This window comes from Carcharodon carcharias, chromosome 15 (assembly GCF_017639515.1).
Source record: "Carcharodon carcharias isolate sCarCar2 chromosome 15, sCarCar2.pri, whole genome shotgun sequence".
Taxonomy (NCBI): Eukaryota; Metazoa; Chordata; class Chondrichthyes; order Lamniformes; family Lamnidae; genus Carcharodon; species Carcharodon carcharias.
This window is the reverse complement of record NC_054481.1, coordinates 41818413-41837060: the sequence shown is the minus strand read 5'-3', so window position 1 is coordinate 41837060 and position 18648 is coordinate 41818413. Positions and strand designations below refer to the sequence as shown.

Genomic DNA, 18648 nt, shown 5'->3' with positions numbered 1-18648 from the left:
GAGTAAAAAGTTATTAAAGAAAAGGCTGTTGATCAAAACCCAAAGTTGTTAAAAAGGAAAGAAGCAGTAAGTAGTTTTAAAAAATCACTAGAACTTTGGCTTGGAAAATGATAGAGATGGGTAAACAGGCCTGCTTTAATTGACACTCACCATCCTAGACTACTGATTGAACTATTAGTCAGGCTTGTTGCTGTAAGAGGCACTAAAATAAAAACAAAATATTGAAATTGCTAGAAATCCGAAATATAGACAGAAAATGCTAGAAAAACTCAGCAGGTCTGGCAGCATCTGGGGAGAGAGGAACAGAGTTAATGTTTCGAGTCCGTATGACCCTTCTTCAGAAGCTTTGTTCTTACTGTATTTCCTACTCTCACCCTTTACCTGTTTCCCTTCCACCTTACTTATTCTGCAGTTTCAGCCATGGCTGTGTAATTGGCACCCTCCCCTCTGTCACAGCTTGCTGAGATCTTATAGATATGACTTTTTCAAGGGTTTAGTGGAAATAGTGGTGTAAAAAGTGGGCGTTCCCCTCTGACTCAGAAGGTTGTGCTCATGATCTAGCCTGGTATTCCAGTGCACTACTTGAAGGAATGCAGATCTGCTGGAAGTGCCACTGTTTGGATGAGATGTTAAACCAAAGCCTTGTCTGCTTTCTTAGGTCAACATAAAAGATCCAGTGGTGGTATTTTGAAGAAGAGCAGGGGAGTTCTCCATGTGGTCTTGGCCAATATTCATCCGTCAACCAGCATCATTAAAAAACAGAATTTCTGATCATTATTATTACATTGCTGTTTGTGAGAGTTTGCTGTGTGCAAATTGGCTGCTGTGTTTCTTACATTACAACAGTGACTTCACTTGAAAAATATTTCACTGTCTGTAAAGTGCTTCGTCCTGAAGTTGTGAAAATTGTTATAAAAATAGGAGGCTTTCCTTCTGGTAGTGGAGGCAAAAATCCTGGGGCCATTAAGAAATAATTGCCTGCTACCATAAACAGGATTTGGATGGTGGAATTAAGATGGACCAAATTATATTTCCAGTTACCATGTGAGCCAGGAATCAACCACCTATTCATTGCACATTCCTCCTTCTCCTGGGCTGTTTATCATCCAACAAGAATTGGGGAGGAGTTCAACACAAGCACTTAAATAACCAGGAAACAATGTTGAATTGTGAGTCGCTCTGAGAAATGTCATGTGTGATCTTCCATTAAGCAGTAGAATCTCGTCTACCTGGCTATTTCTCAAGGTGTTACTGTTTAAAGGAGTGCACAGGAATGCCTGGGAAGGAGCTGCGTTTAACAGTCACTGTTGTGAACAGCTTTGTTGGAGTATCTCTTCTGGCACTGCCTTTCTGCTTCCAGCAGGTAATTACTATTTAGCTTAAACTTTGATTCAAACAAACCCTGACAATGTGATTTTCATATGAATGTGAGAATATAAGAACATAGACCATCAGCAAATAAACTAGTCAATTCTTCCTGAAACTTCAGTAACTGACAGTTTACTCCTGGCTATCACTGCACACCAAAAGGAAAAGGTTAATGTGAAAAACCCTTCCTGTTGGAAGCTGGCTTGGGCTGTTTAATAAATCAAGAGAGTGACAGAACTGTTCACAAAGACACAGTATGCTAGATGGGCTGTATGGTCTATTTTCTATGCAGGAGGGATGATTGAATGTAATTCATCTGCATTTTGTAAGTGCTGCCCCTGACTCAATCATAGTTCTGCCTCTGAGCTAATAAGGTACTAGCTTAAGGCCCCACCCTGCCCATCTAACATTGCAGTCCCATACTAAAGGAGTGCTGCACAGTTGGTAGATGCTTAATTTTAGATGAGATATTAAACCAAGTCAATTAGCATCAACCTTGCTGTATGCTACTCTTCTAAATTTGGTATCATCACCAAATTTTGAAATTCTGTTCTGTATTATGATGTTCAAATCATTTATATTAAAAAATAAGTCTTATGGCACCATGCTCCTTTGGATAAATATGATGCTGTAGACTGAAAACAAGCTGCTTATTGGTAAAGCAAATAATTTGTGTCGTATTTCACAGCCAACAAAGTATTGTTGAAAGGTGTCTGTGTTAGGGCGTATGCAAATTTGCCTGTGCAGCAATAGCAATCAAATGAATAATGAAGTTTGCTGGTGTTGATTGAGGGATAATTCCTGGACAAGTTCTCCTTCCTGCTCTTTGAATCGTATCATAGGATAATTTACATCCACAAACAGGAGCCTTGGTTTAGTGAGATTAACAAACGATTAATAAAATACAGGAAAACATTAATAAATTTGCAGAATGAGTGTGTCATTGTCAAGTGAACTTCAATATAGCTAAATGTGAGGTAGGATGTTTTTGGTTAATAAAAAAGGCCATAAAAGGCAAACAAAGCACTGAGGTTAATTTCTAAGGCGATGCAATCAAAAAGTTGATAAGTTATGTTAACTTGCATGGAACTATACTTGGATCAAACTTAGAGTACATTAAACAGTTCTGATCTCCATATTACAAAAGAGCAGAGAGGCATTGGAGAAGGTGAAAAAATATTTATCAGAATGATATCAGAACTGATATGTTATACCTATCAGGAAAATTTGAACAGGTATTGTATCTTTTCTTCTCTAGAAAAGAAGGAGGTCCTTTAAGATTATGAAAGGGTTTAATAGGGTAGATGTAGAGAAGATGCTGCCACTTGCAGGTGAGATGAGAACTAGGGACCATAAATGTAAGGTAGCCACTAAGAGAACTACATGGGAATTCAGGAGAAACTTCTTTACCCAGAGAGTGTTAAGAAAGTAGAACTTGCAACCATTGGGAGTTGTTAAGGCAAATAGATGTATTTAACGAGAAGCTAGAGTAAAGCTTGAATGAGAAAGGAAGAGAAGAATATGTTGATGGTGTTAGATGAAGTAAGGTGGAAGAGGTTTGTGTGGAACATAAGCAGTGGCACAAACCATTTGAGTCGAATGGTCTGTTTCTGTTCTTTAAATGCTACGTAATCGCATGCAGTTGCCTAAAATAGCTGATACTTCCAGCTGATAACTTCAAGGTATGACTGAATCCCATAATCCTATCCTCAGAAAAGTCTTGTGGGCTCAGAGTTATGGCACTGTAAAAAAAAAAATGGCACTTCGTCCTTAACCTCCCCATAATGTTTAAGATCTTGTCTGATTTTTTAAAAAATTAATTTACAGGATATGGGTGTTGCTGGCTAGGCCAGCATTTATTGCCCATCCTTTATTGCCCTTGAGAAGGCGGTAGTGGGCTGCCTTCTTGAACCGCTGCAGTCCATGTGGTGTAGGTACATCCATAGTGCAGTTAGGGAGGGAGTTCCAAGAATTTGACCCAGTGACAGTGAAGGAACGGTGATATATTTCCAAATCAGGATGGTGAGTGACTTGGAGGGGAATTTCCAGGTGGTGGTGTTTCCATGTGTCTGCTGCCCTTATCCTTCTAGATGATAGAAGTCATGGGCTTGGAAAGTGCTGTCTAAGGAGACTTGGTAAGTTTCTGCAGTGCATCTTCTGGATGGTACACACTGCTGCTACTGTGCATTGGTGATGGAGGGAGTGAATGTTTGTGGAAAGAGTGCCAATCAAGTGGGCTGCTTTGTCCTGGATGGTGTCAAGCTTCTTGAATGTTGTTGGAGCTGGACTCATCCAGGCAAGTGGCATTTTGCTTGCGACAGAGGCAATTCTGAGATGCTTGTTTTAAAATTAGGGGTCACCCTTTTAAGACAGAGATAAGGAGAAATTTTTCATCTCAGAAGGTTGTGCGACTTTGGAACTCTCTGCTTCAGAAGGCAGTGGAGGCGAGTCATTGAATATTTTTAAGGCAAAGGTAGAAAGATTCGTGTTAGGCAAGGGAATCAAAAGTTAACTGGGGTAGATGAGAATGTGAAATTCAAAACACAAACAAATCAGCCATGATCTTATTGAATGGTGGAGCTGAATGGCTTACTTCTGCTGCTATTTTGTATGTTCGTAGGACATCACTGCAAGAGTCCCTCAGGGTAGTGTCCTCAGCTCAATGATTTTCAGCTGCTTCATCAATGACCTTCCTTCCATCATAAGGTCAGATGTGGGAATGTTTGCTGATGATTGCACAATGTTCAGTGCCATTCGCGAATTGTCAGACACTGAAGCTGTTCATGTCCACGTGTATGGCATGAATGTTACTTGCCTCGTGTCAGCCCAAGCCTGGATATGGTCCAGGTCTTGCTGCATTTGGACATGAACTGCTTCGGTGTCTGAGGAGTCGCAAATGGTCTGAACATTGTGCAATCATCAGCGAACTTCCCCAATTCTGACCTTATGATGGAAGGAAGGTCATTGATGAAGCAGCTGAAGATGGTTAATCCTAGGACACTACCCTGAGGAACTCCTGCAGTGATGTCCTGGAACTGAAATGATTGACCTCCAGCAGCCATAACAAGCTTCCCTTGTGCTATATGACTCCAACCAGTGGAGAGTTTTCCCCGATTCCCATTGACTCCAGTTTTGCTAGGGCTCCTTGATGCCACACTCAAATGCTGCCTTGATCTCAAGGGCAGTCACTCTCACTTCACCTCTGGAGCTCAGCTCATTTGTCCATGTTTGAACCAAGGCTGTAATGAGGTCAGGAGCTAAGTGGCCCTGGCAAATCCCAAACTGAGCATCAGTAAGCAGGTTATTGCTAAGCAAGTGCTGCTTGATAGCACTGTTGATGACCGCTTCCATCACTTCACTGGTGATGGAGAGTAGACAGATGGGTGGTAATTAGCTGGGTTGGATTTGTCCTGCTTTATATGTACAGGACGCACCTGGGCAATTTCTCACATAGCTGGGTAGATGCCAGTGTTGTAGCTGTGCTGGAACAGCCTGGTTAGAGGCATGGCAAGTTCTGGAGCATAAGTCTTCAGTACTATTACCGGAATGTTGTCAGGGCCCATAGCCTTTGCAGTATCCAGTGCCTTCAACCATTTCTTAATATCATATGTATTGAATTGAATTGGCTGAAGACTGGCACCTATAGAGCTGGGGACCTCAGGAGGAGGCCAAAATGGATCATCGACTCGGTATTTCAGGCTGAAGATTGTTGAGAATGCTTTAGCCTTATCTTTTGCACTGATGTGCTGGGCTCCTCTATCATTGAGGATGGTGATATTTGGGGAGCCTCCTCCTCCAGTCTGTTGGCTAATTGTCCACCACCATTCATGACAGGATGTGGCAGGACTGCAGAGCTCAGATTTGATCCATTGGTTGTGGAATCGCTTAGCTCTATCTATTGCTTGCTGCTTATGCTGTTTGGCACACAAGTAATCCTGAGTTATAGCTTCACCAGGTTGAGATCTCATTTTTAGGTATGCCTGGTGCTGCTCCTGGCATGCCCTCCTGCACTCTTCATTGAACCAGGGTTGATTCCCTGGCTTGGTGGGAATGGTAAAGTGAGGGATATGCTGGGCCATGAGGTTGTAGATTATGTTTGAGTACAATTCTGTTGCCGCTGATGGCCCACAGAGCCTCATAGTTGCCTAGTCTTGAGTTGCTGGATCAGTTTGAAATCTACCCCATTTAGCACGTGGTGGTGCCGCACAACATGATGGGGGATATCTTCAATGTGAAGACTCATCTCCACGGTGGTCACTCCTGCTAATACTGTCATAGACAGATGCCTCTGTGGCAGGCAGTTTGGTGAGGATGAGGTCAAGTATGTTTTTCCCTCTTGTTGCTTCCTTCACCACCTGCCGCAGACCCAGTCTAGCAGTTATGTCCTTTAGGCTTTGACCAGCTCGGTCAGTAGTGGTGCTACTGAGCCACTCTTTGTGATGGACATTGAAGTCCCCCACCCAGAGTACATTCTGCGCTCTTACTACCCTCAGTGCTTCCTCCAAGTGGTGTTCAACATGGAGAAGCACTGATTCATCAGCTGAGGGGGAGGGGGGTGATACATGGTAATCCGCAGGAGGTTTCCTTGCCCATGTTTGACCTGATATGATGAGACTTCATGGGGTCCAGAGTCAATGTTGAGGACTCCCAGGGCAACTCCTGTCATCTCTGCTTGTGCCTCTAATGAGTTACAGCAGAAAGGTCTTTCTTGAGTTTAAAGGGTGCACAGAAAAGCTTAATTAACGGGGCACACCGTGAGATGCCCTGCACCTGCAACAACTAGCCTAAATTTACATCTAAGGACAGGCTCACACTGACTTCTGCCAGGTATCTGACACTCGCTCTAAGGAACCTACAACTGACATACTTCTATAATCCATACATAATTTTAAAAGATAGGTTTTAGAGAGAATAAAAGACATTTCTTGGACGGAGAGGGCTTGGATTTTAAATGAGCAAAGTCTCCTTTGTAACAGAATTGAAATTGGTCCTGTTTCGCAAATGTGGAAAGGAAATGGTCTCACACCTTCCTGTTCCATATTTTCCATAGGACACCATATCCAAAGAAAGTGCATCAGGAACTTAAGCACTTGAAGTAATGGATATGTCAATGTTGTGGCGACAAATAGAAATTTTGTGAAACCAAATAAAACATTTTGAAACATCAATGCTTTTTAAAAAAATTTTTTATATTTAAAAAAAAATTCTGCTTTAAAATGCAGACAATTGTGCCCACAGTAATGAAGAAAACAGTCTCGTGTTTCTTTCCATTCACAAGTTCTGCAACTAAACCAAAGAGTTCAGGAATCTAAAGTGAATGGTTATTTTGGGAAAACTGTTATTCATTGTTCAGATTTATTGAGGATGTAGGTGCATGTAGCATGTGGATAGCGTGAAGGCCAGTCACTGATATGGCATCCCTCGTACAGAAAAATAGGAGCAAGGGTATGTGGCTGAACAAGCAGAAAGGATATAGAGAGGGGATTGAAAGTGCAGTTAAAGAGGTAGTTTCTAAGCAGGCCATTGGAGGGAGAGTGAGGCAGTGAGGCAGAGCGGCTTTGGATGAAAGGTCGAAGAAAGAACGGCATATAGTGGCTGAAAAATCTGCTTCAGGTGGTGGAGTGGAGGGAACAGGAAAGGGGCAGTAATCCAGTATTGAAGGAGCGAAGGGTGCAAGTTGGACCAGCAAAAAGATGATCAAGGGAAGAAAGAGTTACAGATATTGCTGGTATATTCTGTCATCTGTGAGACAATGGCTCCTACTTCTGTTTTTTATAAACTGCCCGTTGTGATTGAGATTCATTTTCCTCAATTTCAGCAAGACTCCACTCCCAAGGATAATCCCACGTTCATTATGAACTGAAAAATGACCTGATGCGCAAAGTAATCTAAAATAGCGAATATATCCTTTGGTATTTCAGCAGTGCAGCCTTCATGAAACACTGTGGGCTTGGAAATTGGTGCAGCTTTTAATAAGTCAAGAGTGGCTGAAGCTTGCAGAACAGGAGGTGGAGCAAAGGATAAAGGGGAAAGTGTCTTTTTGTAGTGAGCTGACTTAACAGATCATTGAACTGGGTGGATTTTATATACATTTTGTGGAAATGTTAAGGCATGTGTTCAGATGAGGGACCTGACAGAGGTGCCCAAAATAAAAGAGCAGTGAATTGCAAGGAGGCAGAAAGGAAGAGCATACAATTTTAAAGAAACTCTTGGATGAATTGAGACATCCATAAGAATAAGCTTCAGAAAAGTGTCTCCGTATGTGATGTAGAGAAAGGTGGCAGTGACACCAACTGGAACCTCTCCCAACTCCAGGAGTGCATATCAGTGTCAGAAAAAGTTCAGTGACCTTACGAAAGCAGGCAAGATAACTCAATGATAACTGCCCTTTATTCTCTTGGTTGCTGTGCACTCAAGCATGTACTAAAATGGATAACTGCACATGAGACATTAATACTTCATTGTGTTTAAGGAGGTCAATGCTCACTACAAACTCTGTATTCTTGCCAATGCCTCAAGTCCTCAACCCCTGTCAATGTCTCAGGCTAGCTTTGGAGGAACAGAGTATTTCTGAATGGCTACAGCTCTAGAACAGAATATAGAGATAGAGTGGGACAAGGCCATAGAGGAATTTATCACTAAGGGCAAGTAGTTTATATTTGATACGTTAGAGAATGAGACAGGGATTATGGATGAAACAAGCCTAGTGTAGAACAAGATACAAGCTGCAGAGTTTTGGACAAATTGGTCTTTATGTAGGATGGAGGATGGGGAACAACAAGGAAACCTTTCAAGTAGACAAGTCTGAAGGTGGCAAAAACATGGCTAAGTTGGTAGAAAAGCTGACAGTGGGGAAGAAATGGACAATGTTGTGAAGTTACATGGATAATTACTGTTGGTGATAGATATGGGGTTTAAATCTTAGGGTGGACTTTTCTCATTGGGCGTTGTTTCCAACACTGGAACAGGAAGTGTGTGCCATTTCCACTCTCTTGCTTTTTCCCCGTACACAACAATTAAAATTTAAAGCGCTGGTGGGGCGTGCACAGGAGATACATGTGATTCTGCCATGGGGGACACTTTTCACCAAGGAAATGTGCTGTCAACTGACAAAACTGCAACTAAGGGAAGGTTATAAAAGAGCCTCTGGTCAAGAGGCCCTGTATCATGGCCAGAACTTACCTGCCCAACTCCATTGCCATTAACATAAGACTTATTGAGAGCACAAATGTGGCATGGGTGTTTTTTCTTTATTTTTTTAAATTTCACTTGCAAATATTTCACATTACATTGATTTCACTTTATTGATGTGTGCATCATCATTATTTGTTGAGAGCAGCTTAGTCAGAGAACTAAATGTACTGGTACACCCTAGGGTTGACACGCAATGGTGGTTACAGGGGAGTCAGGGACATTTCCTTGTGGGAGAAACAATTTTTTTTTTTGCTCACTCTTTATTGAATATTCAAATTAGTGTTTGATGTTGTACCCACCACTTTGTTGGACATGGCTGAACATATAGGGCAGAAATTTCTCTTCAGCATGCAGCAGCAGGCCCCACAAGCCAACGTATAAAATGACACGCAGTGATGTCAGGCGTACGTCCCGGCGTCATCGTGCGTCATACCGATCTTTTGCTCCGCGGGCATGCACCACAGTCAGCTGCACGCCCACCGAACTGGTAAAGGCCTATTAAGGCCATTAATAAACCAATTAACCAAATTGATAGGGCTACCCGTCCAACCTTAAGGTTAGCGGGCAGGCGAAGAGCCCAGGCGGCCGTTGCATTTTCATGAATCCTCATCCATGGACGGGATGAGGTTTCATAAATGTTTTATTAAATGAATAAAAAAATTTTGACGCTTCATAAACATGTCCCAGCTCACATGAGGGGACATGTCTGAATAATTTCTATCTTTCCTTTTTTTACAAACTTTCAATTTGAACTTTATCCCCCTGAGGCAGCTCTGTGCCTCAGGGAGATTGCTGCGCTCTTTCGTGCGCATGCGTGAAAAAGTGCAGGCCCCGACTTTCCATCCTCCCCCCACCCGCACAGGTAGTGCTGAGCGCTATTGGGCCCACAACATCCTGGCGCGCCTTAATTGGCCCACCACATAAAATGGCAGCGCGCAGCCGCTCGCAGGCAACCGGCCAGCCCGACAGGCAAAAGATTCTCCCCATAGTCTCAGCTGGCCTACCTTCTATGCATTGTAAAGGAGATTGCCTGACATCACTCTCAGCAGGGCTAATTAAAATGTTATTGGTAAACTCAATGCCCTGTAACAATTTCTGCCAGCCAAAACCCTGGGACACACATACATTTGGACAGTCCTGACACTTCCCTTTAGGCTCCTCATTTTCTTACCTTGACTGATGTTCCCACCATCTCCTCAACACACCCAGGATTTCACACTCGCTGCTGACTTAATCCCTGCATCTCAAACAACTGTCAGGAAATCAGTCAGGAATTCAGTCACCATGCACACCACATTTCCTACTCTTGCGGGCTCCATAAAATTCCCGCTTAGTTCAGGATTCAGCCTAAGAATGATCAGGATGACGTGGGAGCTGTGTTTGGGATATATGTATGTCTTTATTCAAAAAAGATCTTTTGTGAAATAACATCGAAGCAGAACTATTCTATTGAATTAACTTCAAAGAGTCATACTGGAATGTTCAGTCAACAACCAGTCTAACCTGTTCTGCTGCATTGAAGATAATTTTTCTGCTCCACGCCTGTTAAATTCTTCATTATTCTTCAGCATGGTGGAAGCTCCCGAGAGTTAGGGAAACTATCTTGAAAAGCAGTTTACTGCTTTAGAAAACAAGTTGAGGCAATTGACTCAATTGGTGAGGAAATGATAGCTTTAGAACATTTATCACATCTGCCCTAATTCTCCAACTGGGCTGCATTAAGGGCATCTGGATCTGGATTGGGCAAGTCTGCTGCCCTGTCTGCCATCACGCAAGCAGATTCTTTTAAAGTGAGGAAACTAGAGGTCAAAGTTCATAGTGCAAGGTGACACACCAAGGGCAAAATCAACAGATTTGGTAAGTAAGAAAGTAGTCAGCAGCTCTATTGTGAAAAGCAGAGATTTGCTAGGATTCCAGTTCATGGGGTGGAATTTTATGGCCTCTCTTGTGTCATGTTTTGAGGTGGGAAGGACATTTAATTAGACGAGGTGGTGGCATACCTGTCCTGCCTTCACCAGAATTAAGTCAGGGGCGGGGAGGCTCGTGTTTGGACTTCCTGGCCTGCCACCAACTGAGGCCCTTAAGTAAGCAATTACCTTTAAGAGAGCTCAGGCACCCTTTAAGAGAGCTTGGGTGCTCTTTAAGAGAGCTCGAGTATCCTTTAAGAGAGCTCGAATACCCTTTAAGAGAGCTTGGGCACCCTTTTAGAGAGCTTGGGTACCGTTTAAAGAGCTCGGTTACTGTTTGGAGAGTTTTAAAAAGATTCATTAAGTGCCACTGAACGTCCACAAATAACATCACAGATGTGAGGCTGGTACACAAGGGAACTGGAGGGTGGGGCCTCTGGCCTTGGAAGGGCAGGCTTTTTTCTCCTTGTGACTCAGGCACCTAGATGGGAGAAAGGAGAGTGTGCCAAGAAGGGAAGAGTGCACATTGTGACAAAGAGATTGCAAAAGGGGGATTTCACCTTCACGCATTCATGCCATAGAGGCAGATGAGTGTGAGCAATGTGAGGCCAGAGTGAGGGACCGGGCCAGAAGCTGGAGGCAGCGCAGTGCGCACCAGGCAGGAAGAGGAGAAGGAGGACAACCAGGTTTTACCCTGTGGTAAGGGTCTGTGGACTGCAGAGGATGGTTAACCTGGGACTTGGTCACCAACATGTGTGCCGTGGTACAACAAGGTCGGGCACCGTGCCAGTGGCTCTCAAGTTCATTGTGGGTCTTATGCAGCCGTCTCTTTCCGGGCTCAGCAGGAGAGCTCTGTAGAATTTCACAGTCAACCACACACAGCTGCTCGAGCGGGGAGAGCACGTAAACTTCCCGATGGATGTGGCAGTGCCGGCACAGAGGGCTGGGGGTTTGCAGAATTAGCAGGCTTCCCGCAGGTGCCGGGGGCTATCGACTGTAACCACACTGCCATTGGGACACCACTGAGGAGCATGATGGCCGATCTCATCGTGCAGAGGGTCTACCTTAGACTGTGGTCTCTGCATTTCTGCAGGGGCAGCCGTGGTCACTGGAAGAAGTAGAGCAGACGAGGGCCCTGGCAATGGGATTGGGTAGTAAGCAGAAGATGAAGGTGCTGAGATGCTCTCAGAACCTTCACCCTCCTCACTGACCCCCGCAGGCCGAGGTTGGCCTTAAGGAAGTTTAACTGGGGCTGGCTGCTGGGGTACAGCTGTCACGACACCTTCATGATCAGGAATTCCTTCCACTCCCTGAATGTGCAGATGTTGTGTGCCCACACCAAGGCTTTCCTGCATGTCTGTGCACCGTACCCTAAAAGCTACCACAACTCATTTATCCTGAGGAATTCACAACAGCCTCAGCAGTTTTAAACACCAACACCGGTTTGTGGTTGGCTTCTGGGGAAAAAGGGGTACCCTTTAAGGAAATGGTTGATAAGAAGGTGGCAAACAGAGCCTGAACAGCACTGTAACAACAGCCATGTGGTCACCCACAATGTAATAGAGTAGGCTAATTGGCGACTTGAAAATGCGCTTTAGGTGCCTTGCCCATTTTGGAAGAGTTCCACAGAATTTCCCTGCAAGGGTCTCCAGGAAAGTAGAAGTGTGCTGCATGCTACACAATATGGCGCAATGGAGAGCCCACAACCAGAGGCAGCAGAAGCTGGGCCTATTGCTGCAACATCTGAAGAGGAGGAAGAGGGCGATGAGGAAGATGTGTGGCAGGAGGAGGAGGAGGCCCCAGTCCAGGCTCATGGATCTGACACTGAGGAGGAGGAAGAGGGCATCAATGGGGGACCAGCTGAGGGGCAGGGTCATGTAGCCATGGCTGTTTCTTTGCAGGACGGGGTCATCACTGAAGACTACTAATCCAGAGTAGATTCACCTAGGCTTTTGAAAGGTCCCAATTTACATTAGCCAGTCCCTAGTACGCAGCTTCCACATAATAAAGCTTTAACACAGAAGCCACACATCCTCAGGGAAATGCCCATTCCCAATGAGAAAGAAAACCAACAGCTCATACTGAACCTCGGTGCCATCAACTTGGCTGAAACCATGATGCTATGTCCACAGCTGACGTTAATTGCTGAGCAAACCAAATCCCAGAGGGAAACTTGGTTTACATTTTTGTATCCTGAAAAAGAGAAGAAAACATACTAATCTCAGCAGCAAGAAGTCCAGGAACACTTTGGGGATTTTAAAAATTAAAAGTATAAGTTTTATTAACATGAAGAAAAGAAAATTTAAGCACACTAGATTACAGTTACACAGTTAAAATCAGTCTTACAAAAGATTCCCCCAAAAGACTCTCTACTTGGTCAGACCCATAGGTAAACACCTTCCAGGCAACACGCCCTTATAGATGTTTAACTATAAAAATCCAATAATATTACCCAAAGCAAACTTTCTTTGTAGCTTTAATAAAGGCATTCCACATGACCTCTTAAACTTTCTTCCACTCTGCTGTGGAAGTCCAACGCTTCAGCACAAGACTGCTTTTTCCAGCCCAAGACTTATCTGGCTTGACTGGATGGCTGATCCAAATTGCATCTTCTCCCAGCCCAGAGCTGTTTCCAGGTAATCTTCCTCACATAGCCAATAGCCACAGCTACAGCTAACAGTTCAACAGCAACCAGCCAACAGTCAACAGCCAACAGCCAACACCTAAGCTCTCCACACTACCTCTAAAATACCTTTCCCCTCTTTCATCTCAGGTTCCAATGGTCTAACACCTCTTTGAAACTCAAATCCTTCCAAATATAAAACCTTTCATGTTTCTATTTTGTCTCTGATTTTGGGTCAATAAAATGTAATATACCCCCTCCTATTTACCCATGGAGCTCCTGTAAAATGCAAAAAATGTCACCTCTGACTTCCCTTTGATATTCAAACAAGCTCTCAATTTATTTGAAAATGTGAATGTTAGATCCAACCTATTTACCTGTACCTCAAACCACCATAATATCTAATCACAAATGCACAATCCTAACATCTCTATCCTTTCATTTCTTAAACCTCCTGGACAATCTATCTCTAGCAGCCTTTCCCCAGCTTAACTAAATCATTTACACACACACAAACAAACACACAACCTTCTCCACAGAATAACACAATATTCTCCAAAAATATTTTTTAAAATATCCATTCTCATAATGACATCGTAACTATTGACCTCAGCATAATGTACAAATACACCGTGAGAAGTTCTTCACAACCTGGACCGTGCACATATATGTTGGAGACTGCCCATGAGCCAGTGAAACTAGCTGGGGTTACTCAATCAATGCCCACTATGCCATGAGTGACAGTAGGAAGCACACTTTACACCCATGATATTCAGATGTGATTGTATGTGCTAGCAATACTGCAGCTACTGCACATTATGCAGGGTGAGGTCACACATGTGATAGAAGATCTCCTTCAATTACCTTCCACATTATCCATCCACCACCGGCATTCAGTTTCAGGACTCTATGATTTCTGCGACATGCAATGCTGCCAGAAACCTTGGCTCCCTGTGAAACCACAACCTCTACCACCTGAAAGACAAATGTAGTGGGGAGACCACACAGGCATGCTTCTCTGGAGCTTACAAGGCATTTTGACATGCGGAAAATCCACTTAAGTGACTGTATAACAACCATGTGCGGATGATTGCCCACGACACAGCACTCATGCTTGAAGTACACTCAGAAAATAGATTTGGTCATGGAGTCTGATCATTGATCCTCCCGTAAAGGCAATTATTGATGGACAAGAAATGCTGCAAGGAGTATCTCAATCTGCAATCCTTGGTATACTACTACCTTATCTGAGGTCTGGAGAAAGAAGCAATCTTCCACTGAATGTCATGTGTGGGCATGCTACTGGTAAGGACTGCATTCATTCTGAAAACATTGAGGGTATTAAAAGCAGACCGAAACATTGTTGTCTATAGTGATATGTATTTGCAAAGTACTTAATTACGATATGTACAAAGTGATATGAGGTGTTACCATGGTAAACCCATTAGTGATTGAGGCAACCGTGCGGTTTTGAATGCTCCTACAAAGTGCCCCCATGTTGCCCCAGGGGAGGTGGAGGCAGGCTGCTCAACACTCATGCTACATGGCACTGAGGAGCTTGGCGATTGGCCTTATTGTCCAGGTACCTGTTGGGGATCTACTTCAGACTGCGACCTCTGCATTTCTGCAGGGGCAGACATTGTCACTGGCACAAGTAGAGCAGATGAGGGTTTTGGCAGAGGGGCTGGGGAGTTAGGAGAAGATGAAGGTGCTGAGATTCTCTCAGTACCTTCACTCTTCTCACTAATCTCCACAGCTCTAGGTTGGCCTTCAGCAGGTTAGCCGGGGATGGCTGCTGGGGCATAGTGGGAGGAGGGGATAGTGAGCAAGGAGTGCTCGAACCTGAGTGAGACACAAAAGTACATTATAAGATGTAGCCCTTCACATTGTGAGAGCATACTGTGAGACATGCCATTGCCTTCAACCATAATCACGCTGCCCTTTTCACGCAACCCAACATTCACACTCCCTTTCATGCCAACTTCCCCTTGTGCTCAGTGAACTAACAGCATCACCTCTACCATTACCATGGCCTTTAGCACTGGGTATGGATGATTCTCCATCTCCGACAACCAGCCGGGTGGGGCACCCTGTCTACCTCCATGTCTGTCTCCTTCACATTCCTTATTGCTTATGGCCTTATGAACACACCCTCAGTCCAGGCCATCACCCTGTCATTATGGGCCCTCTTGCCCTGTGGATACAATGTAAAGAGTGATGATAGCCTAATATAAAGAATACCAGGGACAGATCTCTTGAATGTGACAGCACATCACAGTGGATGTTCACATCACTACTGTGTGACCCTATAGGAGCGGCATGGACCTACAAGTCTCCATATAGAAGAGGAATGTGCCAGGTCTCTCACCATAGGTGCAGCATTCAGATGTGAATTCTCATTTGGACCTCTGTATGCTAGTGGTGAATAACTCACCTTACCAGAGCACCAGAACCTTTTCCTGTGTTGAATCCAGGATTTTCCATGGTCTCCTATTGCATCACAGTGGCTTACTCCTGCCATTCCCTCTTGGTTGATGTGGGTGCATTCCGGCGGCTGCCAGGATATAATATGGAGTGCCATTTCTGCATCTCCTCCACCAGGATCTGGAGGCCCTTATTATGAAGAGGGGTACAGCCCCTCCCACTCCTTCTCCACTTTTTCTTCTGAGAGACATTCTGACATGAGAAATGGAAAACAAAAAGGCACATCAGGCTTCCATCTTCGAATGTTCGCACACATACATCTGCTTACATACATGAACCATGCTTTCTATCGCATGAATGCCTGATGTTGGGGTTCTGGGGGTGAAGGGGGAGTGGCGGTGGTCGGTGGGCGGTTTGGGCAGTGGGTCTGGAAGAATGTATGGTAGTCTGGCTTTTGTTTCTGTCACTCCTAGACGGCATGCTGTGCTCCTGACCACAAACTCCTCTGCTGGCCGGCTCCCTCTGAGTCACACTGCTGTGCCATGACAGTGTGAGCTATGGGGGTCCTGGTTAAGGCTCAATTGCATGGCCACACCCTAAGAGATGAGTAGAAAGAGGATAGGTGGAAGGGCAAAGGATCATGCCTATGTGATGTGTATCAGTCATTCCCTGAGGAATTATGGTAATCAATGCAAAATATTGTGAGCAGCTGATGGTGCCAAGATGCTGCCATCTCCATGACAGTGACTTGTGTAATTTTGCCTGCCTGAACTTTGTGCTGTGGTTCCTTCATTACAATGTGAATAATCAGCAGCAACACTTTCCTACGGTAAGCCCAAGAGGGGCCATCTGTTCCAGTGTCAGCAACCAGTTGGGTAACTATTACAGTTTGCACTTACCTGACTGTTTAGTGACGTATCCTCCAAGTGACAGCAGCGCCTCCATCCACCTCCTGCCTCACAGCAGGAACTCCTTACCGGCCTGCCTTTTAAACCCTCACCAGATCACATAACCTATGCGGGGTCCGCCTCTGCATCTCCACTACTTCTGGGGTTGGCAGGCATGACTCCAACCCCCTAGAATGGAAATACAAACATTCAGGGAAGTTCCTCCCGAATCAGGATTGGGGAGTTTGAAATTTTCCCAACTCTGCACACTCACAAATCAGGAGCAAAAATTCAGCCCTTAATCTTCAAGTTTCTCTGGGACATGTTAGGAATATCAGGTTTTATAAACAGTTATACTTTAATCTGTCCATTTAATTCCAAGATAGAATAGGGCTGGGGTTTTGAAAACATTTAATCAGCATTTCTACCTGGTTACAAGGCCCATGTGGTTCAGGTAGGCTTTGAGTCCATAACAATCCATTGTAGTATTGGGTTACGGAATTTTTTCTTGATGTCCCTGAACCTCAAAGACAGGTCAGTCTACAAGAAACTGAGAGAGAGAGAGAGCAGGAGAGAGAGAGAGAAAAAGCAGAGAGATAGAGATTTCTAGCCCTGCACTGGAAGCAGAGAAAATGCTATACTTATTACTCACCACACATAGGGTGGGTGGGAGCTTGCACTCAGATTGAAAAGACCAACATCATGAGGATTTAAACAAGGTTGGAACATTCACCTAGCTTTGGCTAGAGGGAGGAATCTCCAGGATGATCCTTCCCGTGAAAGTCAGTTCGGTGATTAGAAGTTATCCGGTTGGAAAGGGAAAAGGAAGCAAGCCATCAAGAGCTGAGAAAAGCATTGGAATAGCTCCTGAGGAATAAAGTGTCCAATTAAGAGACAGAGTAAAAAATAACCTTGGAGCGGGATTTTCAATCGTGTTAGAAGATAAATGGGGAAACTTTTCTGTGGTTTAGAGTATAAATTGCCTACTGAAATAGTGTTTAGTCAAAGTTACTTTTAGTTTGTCTATTACAGTGACAGTCTTAAAACTTGAAATCTTATCATGTGTTCCTTCCAGCCATTCACTGGAAATTCAAATATCTTTTTTAAAGTTATTGGTTTCTACGGGGGTCATAACAAATGCAGCTGCCAGATTGCAATGCCCACAAGCAGCAATGATCTAATTGGCCAATTGCACTGTTTTGGTGGTGTGGTTTGAGGGATAAACATTGGCCAGGACACAGGGATTTCTCCCCTGCCCTTCTTCAATAGTGCAATGGAATAACAAGGAATAAATGTCAAGCCAGCTAGTTAGGTAGGAAATAAAATAAGGGGTTCCCAAATTAATCCCCTGATTATCCAGTGAGTAGCTGAACCATAGAGGAGAGGACAATTCAAGATTCATTGACTCATTTGTGTCGCATTAGTTAGTCTCAGTCAGAGTGGTTTAATGGGCATTATAAATGCACTCAGCATGTCTGACTTGCTTAGGGCAAAATTTGCTAAGGTTTCCATTCCTAATCTCAATAAATCTACCATTATTGGATGTCAGGCTATGGACTAGTAACCATCATAGCTTCCATTGTCTGACCAATTCCCTTCACTCCATGTTAAGATGTTACTGTGTGTACACCATGCATAGAGAAGTCTATGGGCCCTGAGAACATTCTGCCCATAGCGCTGGAGACCTGTGCACAGAGCTGGCAATTTTCTTAGTCAAACTATTCCAGTGCAGATATAAAACTGGCATCTACCTGAATATGTGGGAAATTGCCACGTCTAGGGATCAGTATGTCCTATTCACAAAAAGCTGATAAATCTAAACTGGCCAATTATCAATATATCAGCCTCCCCCAATCATTAATGCTGGAAGGAATCATCAATACCATATGTTAATAACTTGCTCACCAATGCTCAGTTTGTGCTTTGCCATTACTCTTTGGCTCCAGACTTCATCACAGCTTTGATCTAGCCTTAGGACATGAGTTGAATGAGAGGCAAGGTAGGAAGTAATTGTCCTTGACATTAAGAGAACATTTGACCAAGTGTGGCACAAACAAGCTGTTCATTGTTACATAATTTCAAACACCAAATAATCAATTCCATAACAAACTGGACTCTAGATTGGGAACTATAAACTATAATCGGTCATTTGCAATGCTGTTAATAAAAATGTCTGGAGAGACTGAGTTACAATGGTTTAATCATGTGGTCTTCATCTTAGATCTGTTCTCACAAAATCTGATCT

The 18648-nt window shown here is 43.9% G+C and overlaps 1 protein-coding gene across 5 annotated transcripts in view; it reads left to right on the top strand.

Annotated features, from left to right (window-relative positions):
* Positions 1–1182: 1182 nt before the first annotated feature.
* LOC121288330 (putative sodium-coupled neutral amino acid transporter 10) overlaps positions 1183–18648 on the top strand; it is a 53959-nt gene continuing 36493 nt past the window's right edge. For all 5 annotated transcript variants that reach the window (XM_041206875.1, XM_041206873.1, XM_041206874.1 and 2 more), the window contains exon 1: positions 1183–1363. In XM_041206875.1, coding sequence (XP_041062809.1) covers positions 1274–1363 — 90 coding nt within the window. In that variant the 5' untranslated portion in view covers positions 1183–1273. The remainder of the gene's footprint in view (positions 1364–18648) is intronic.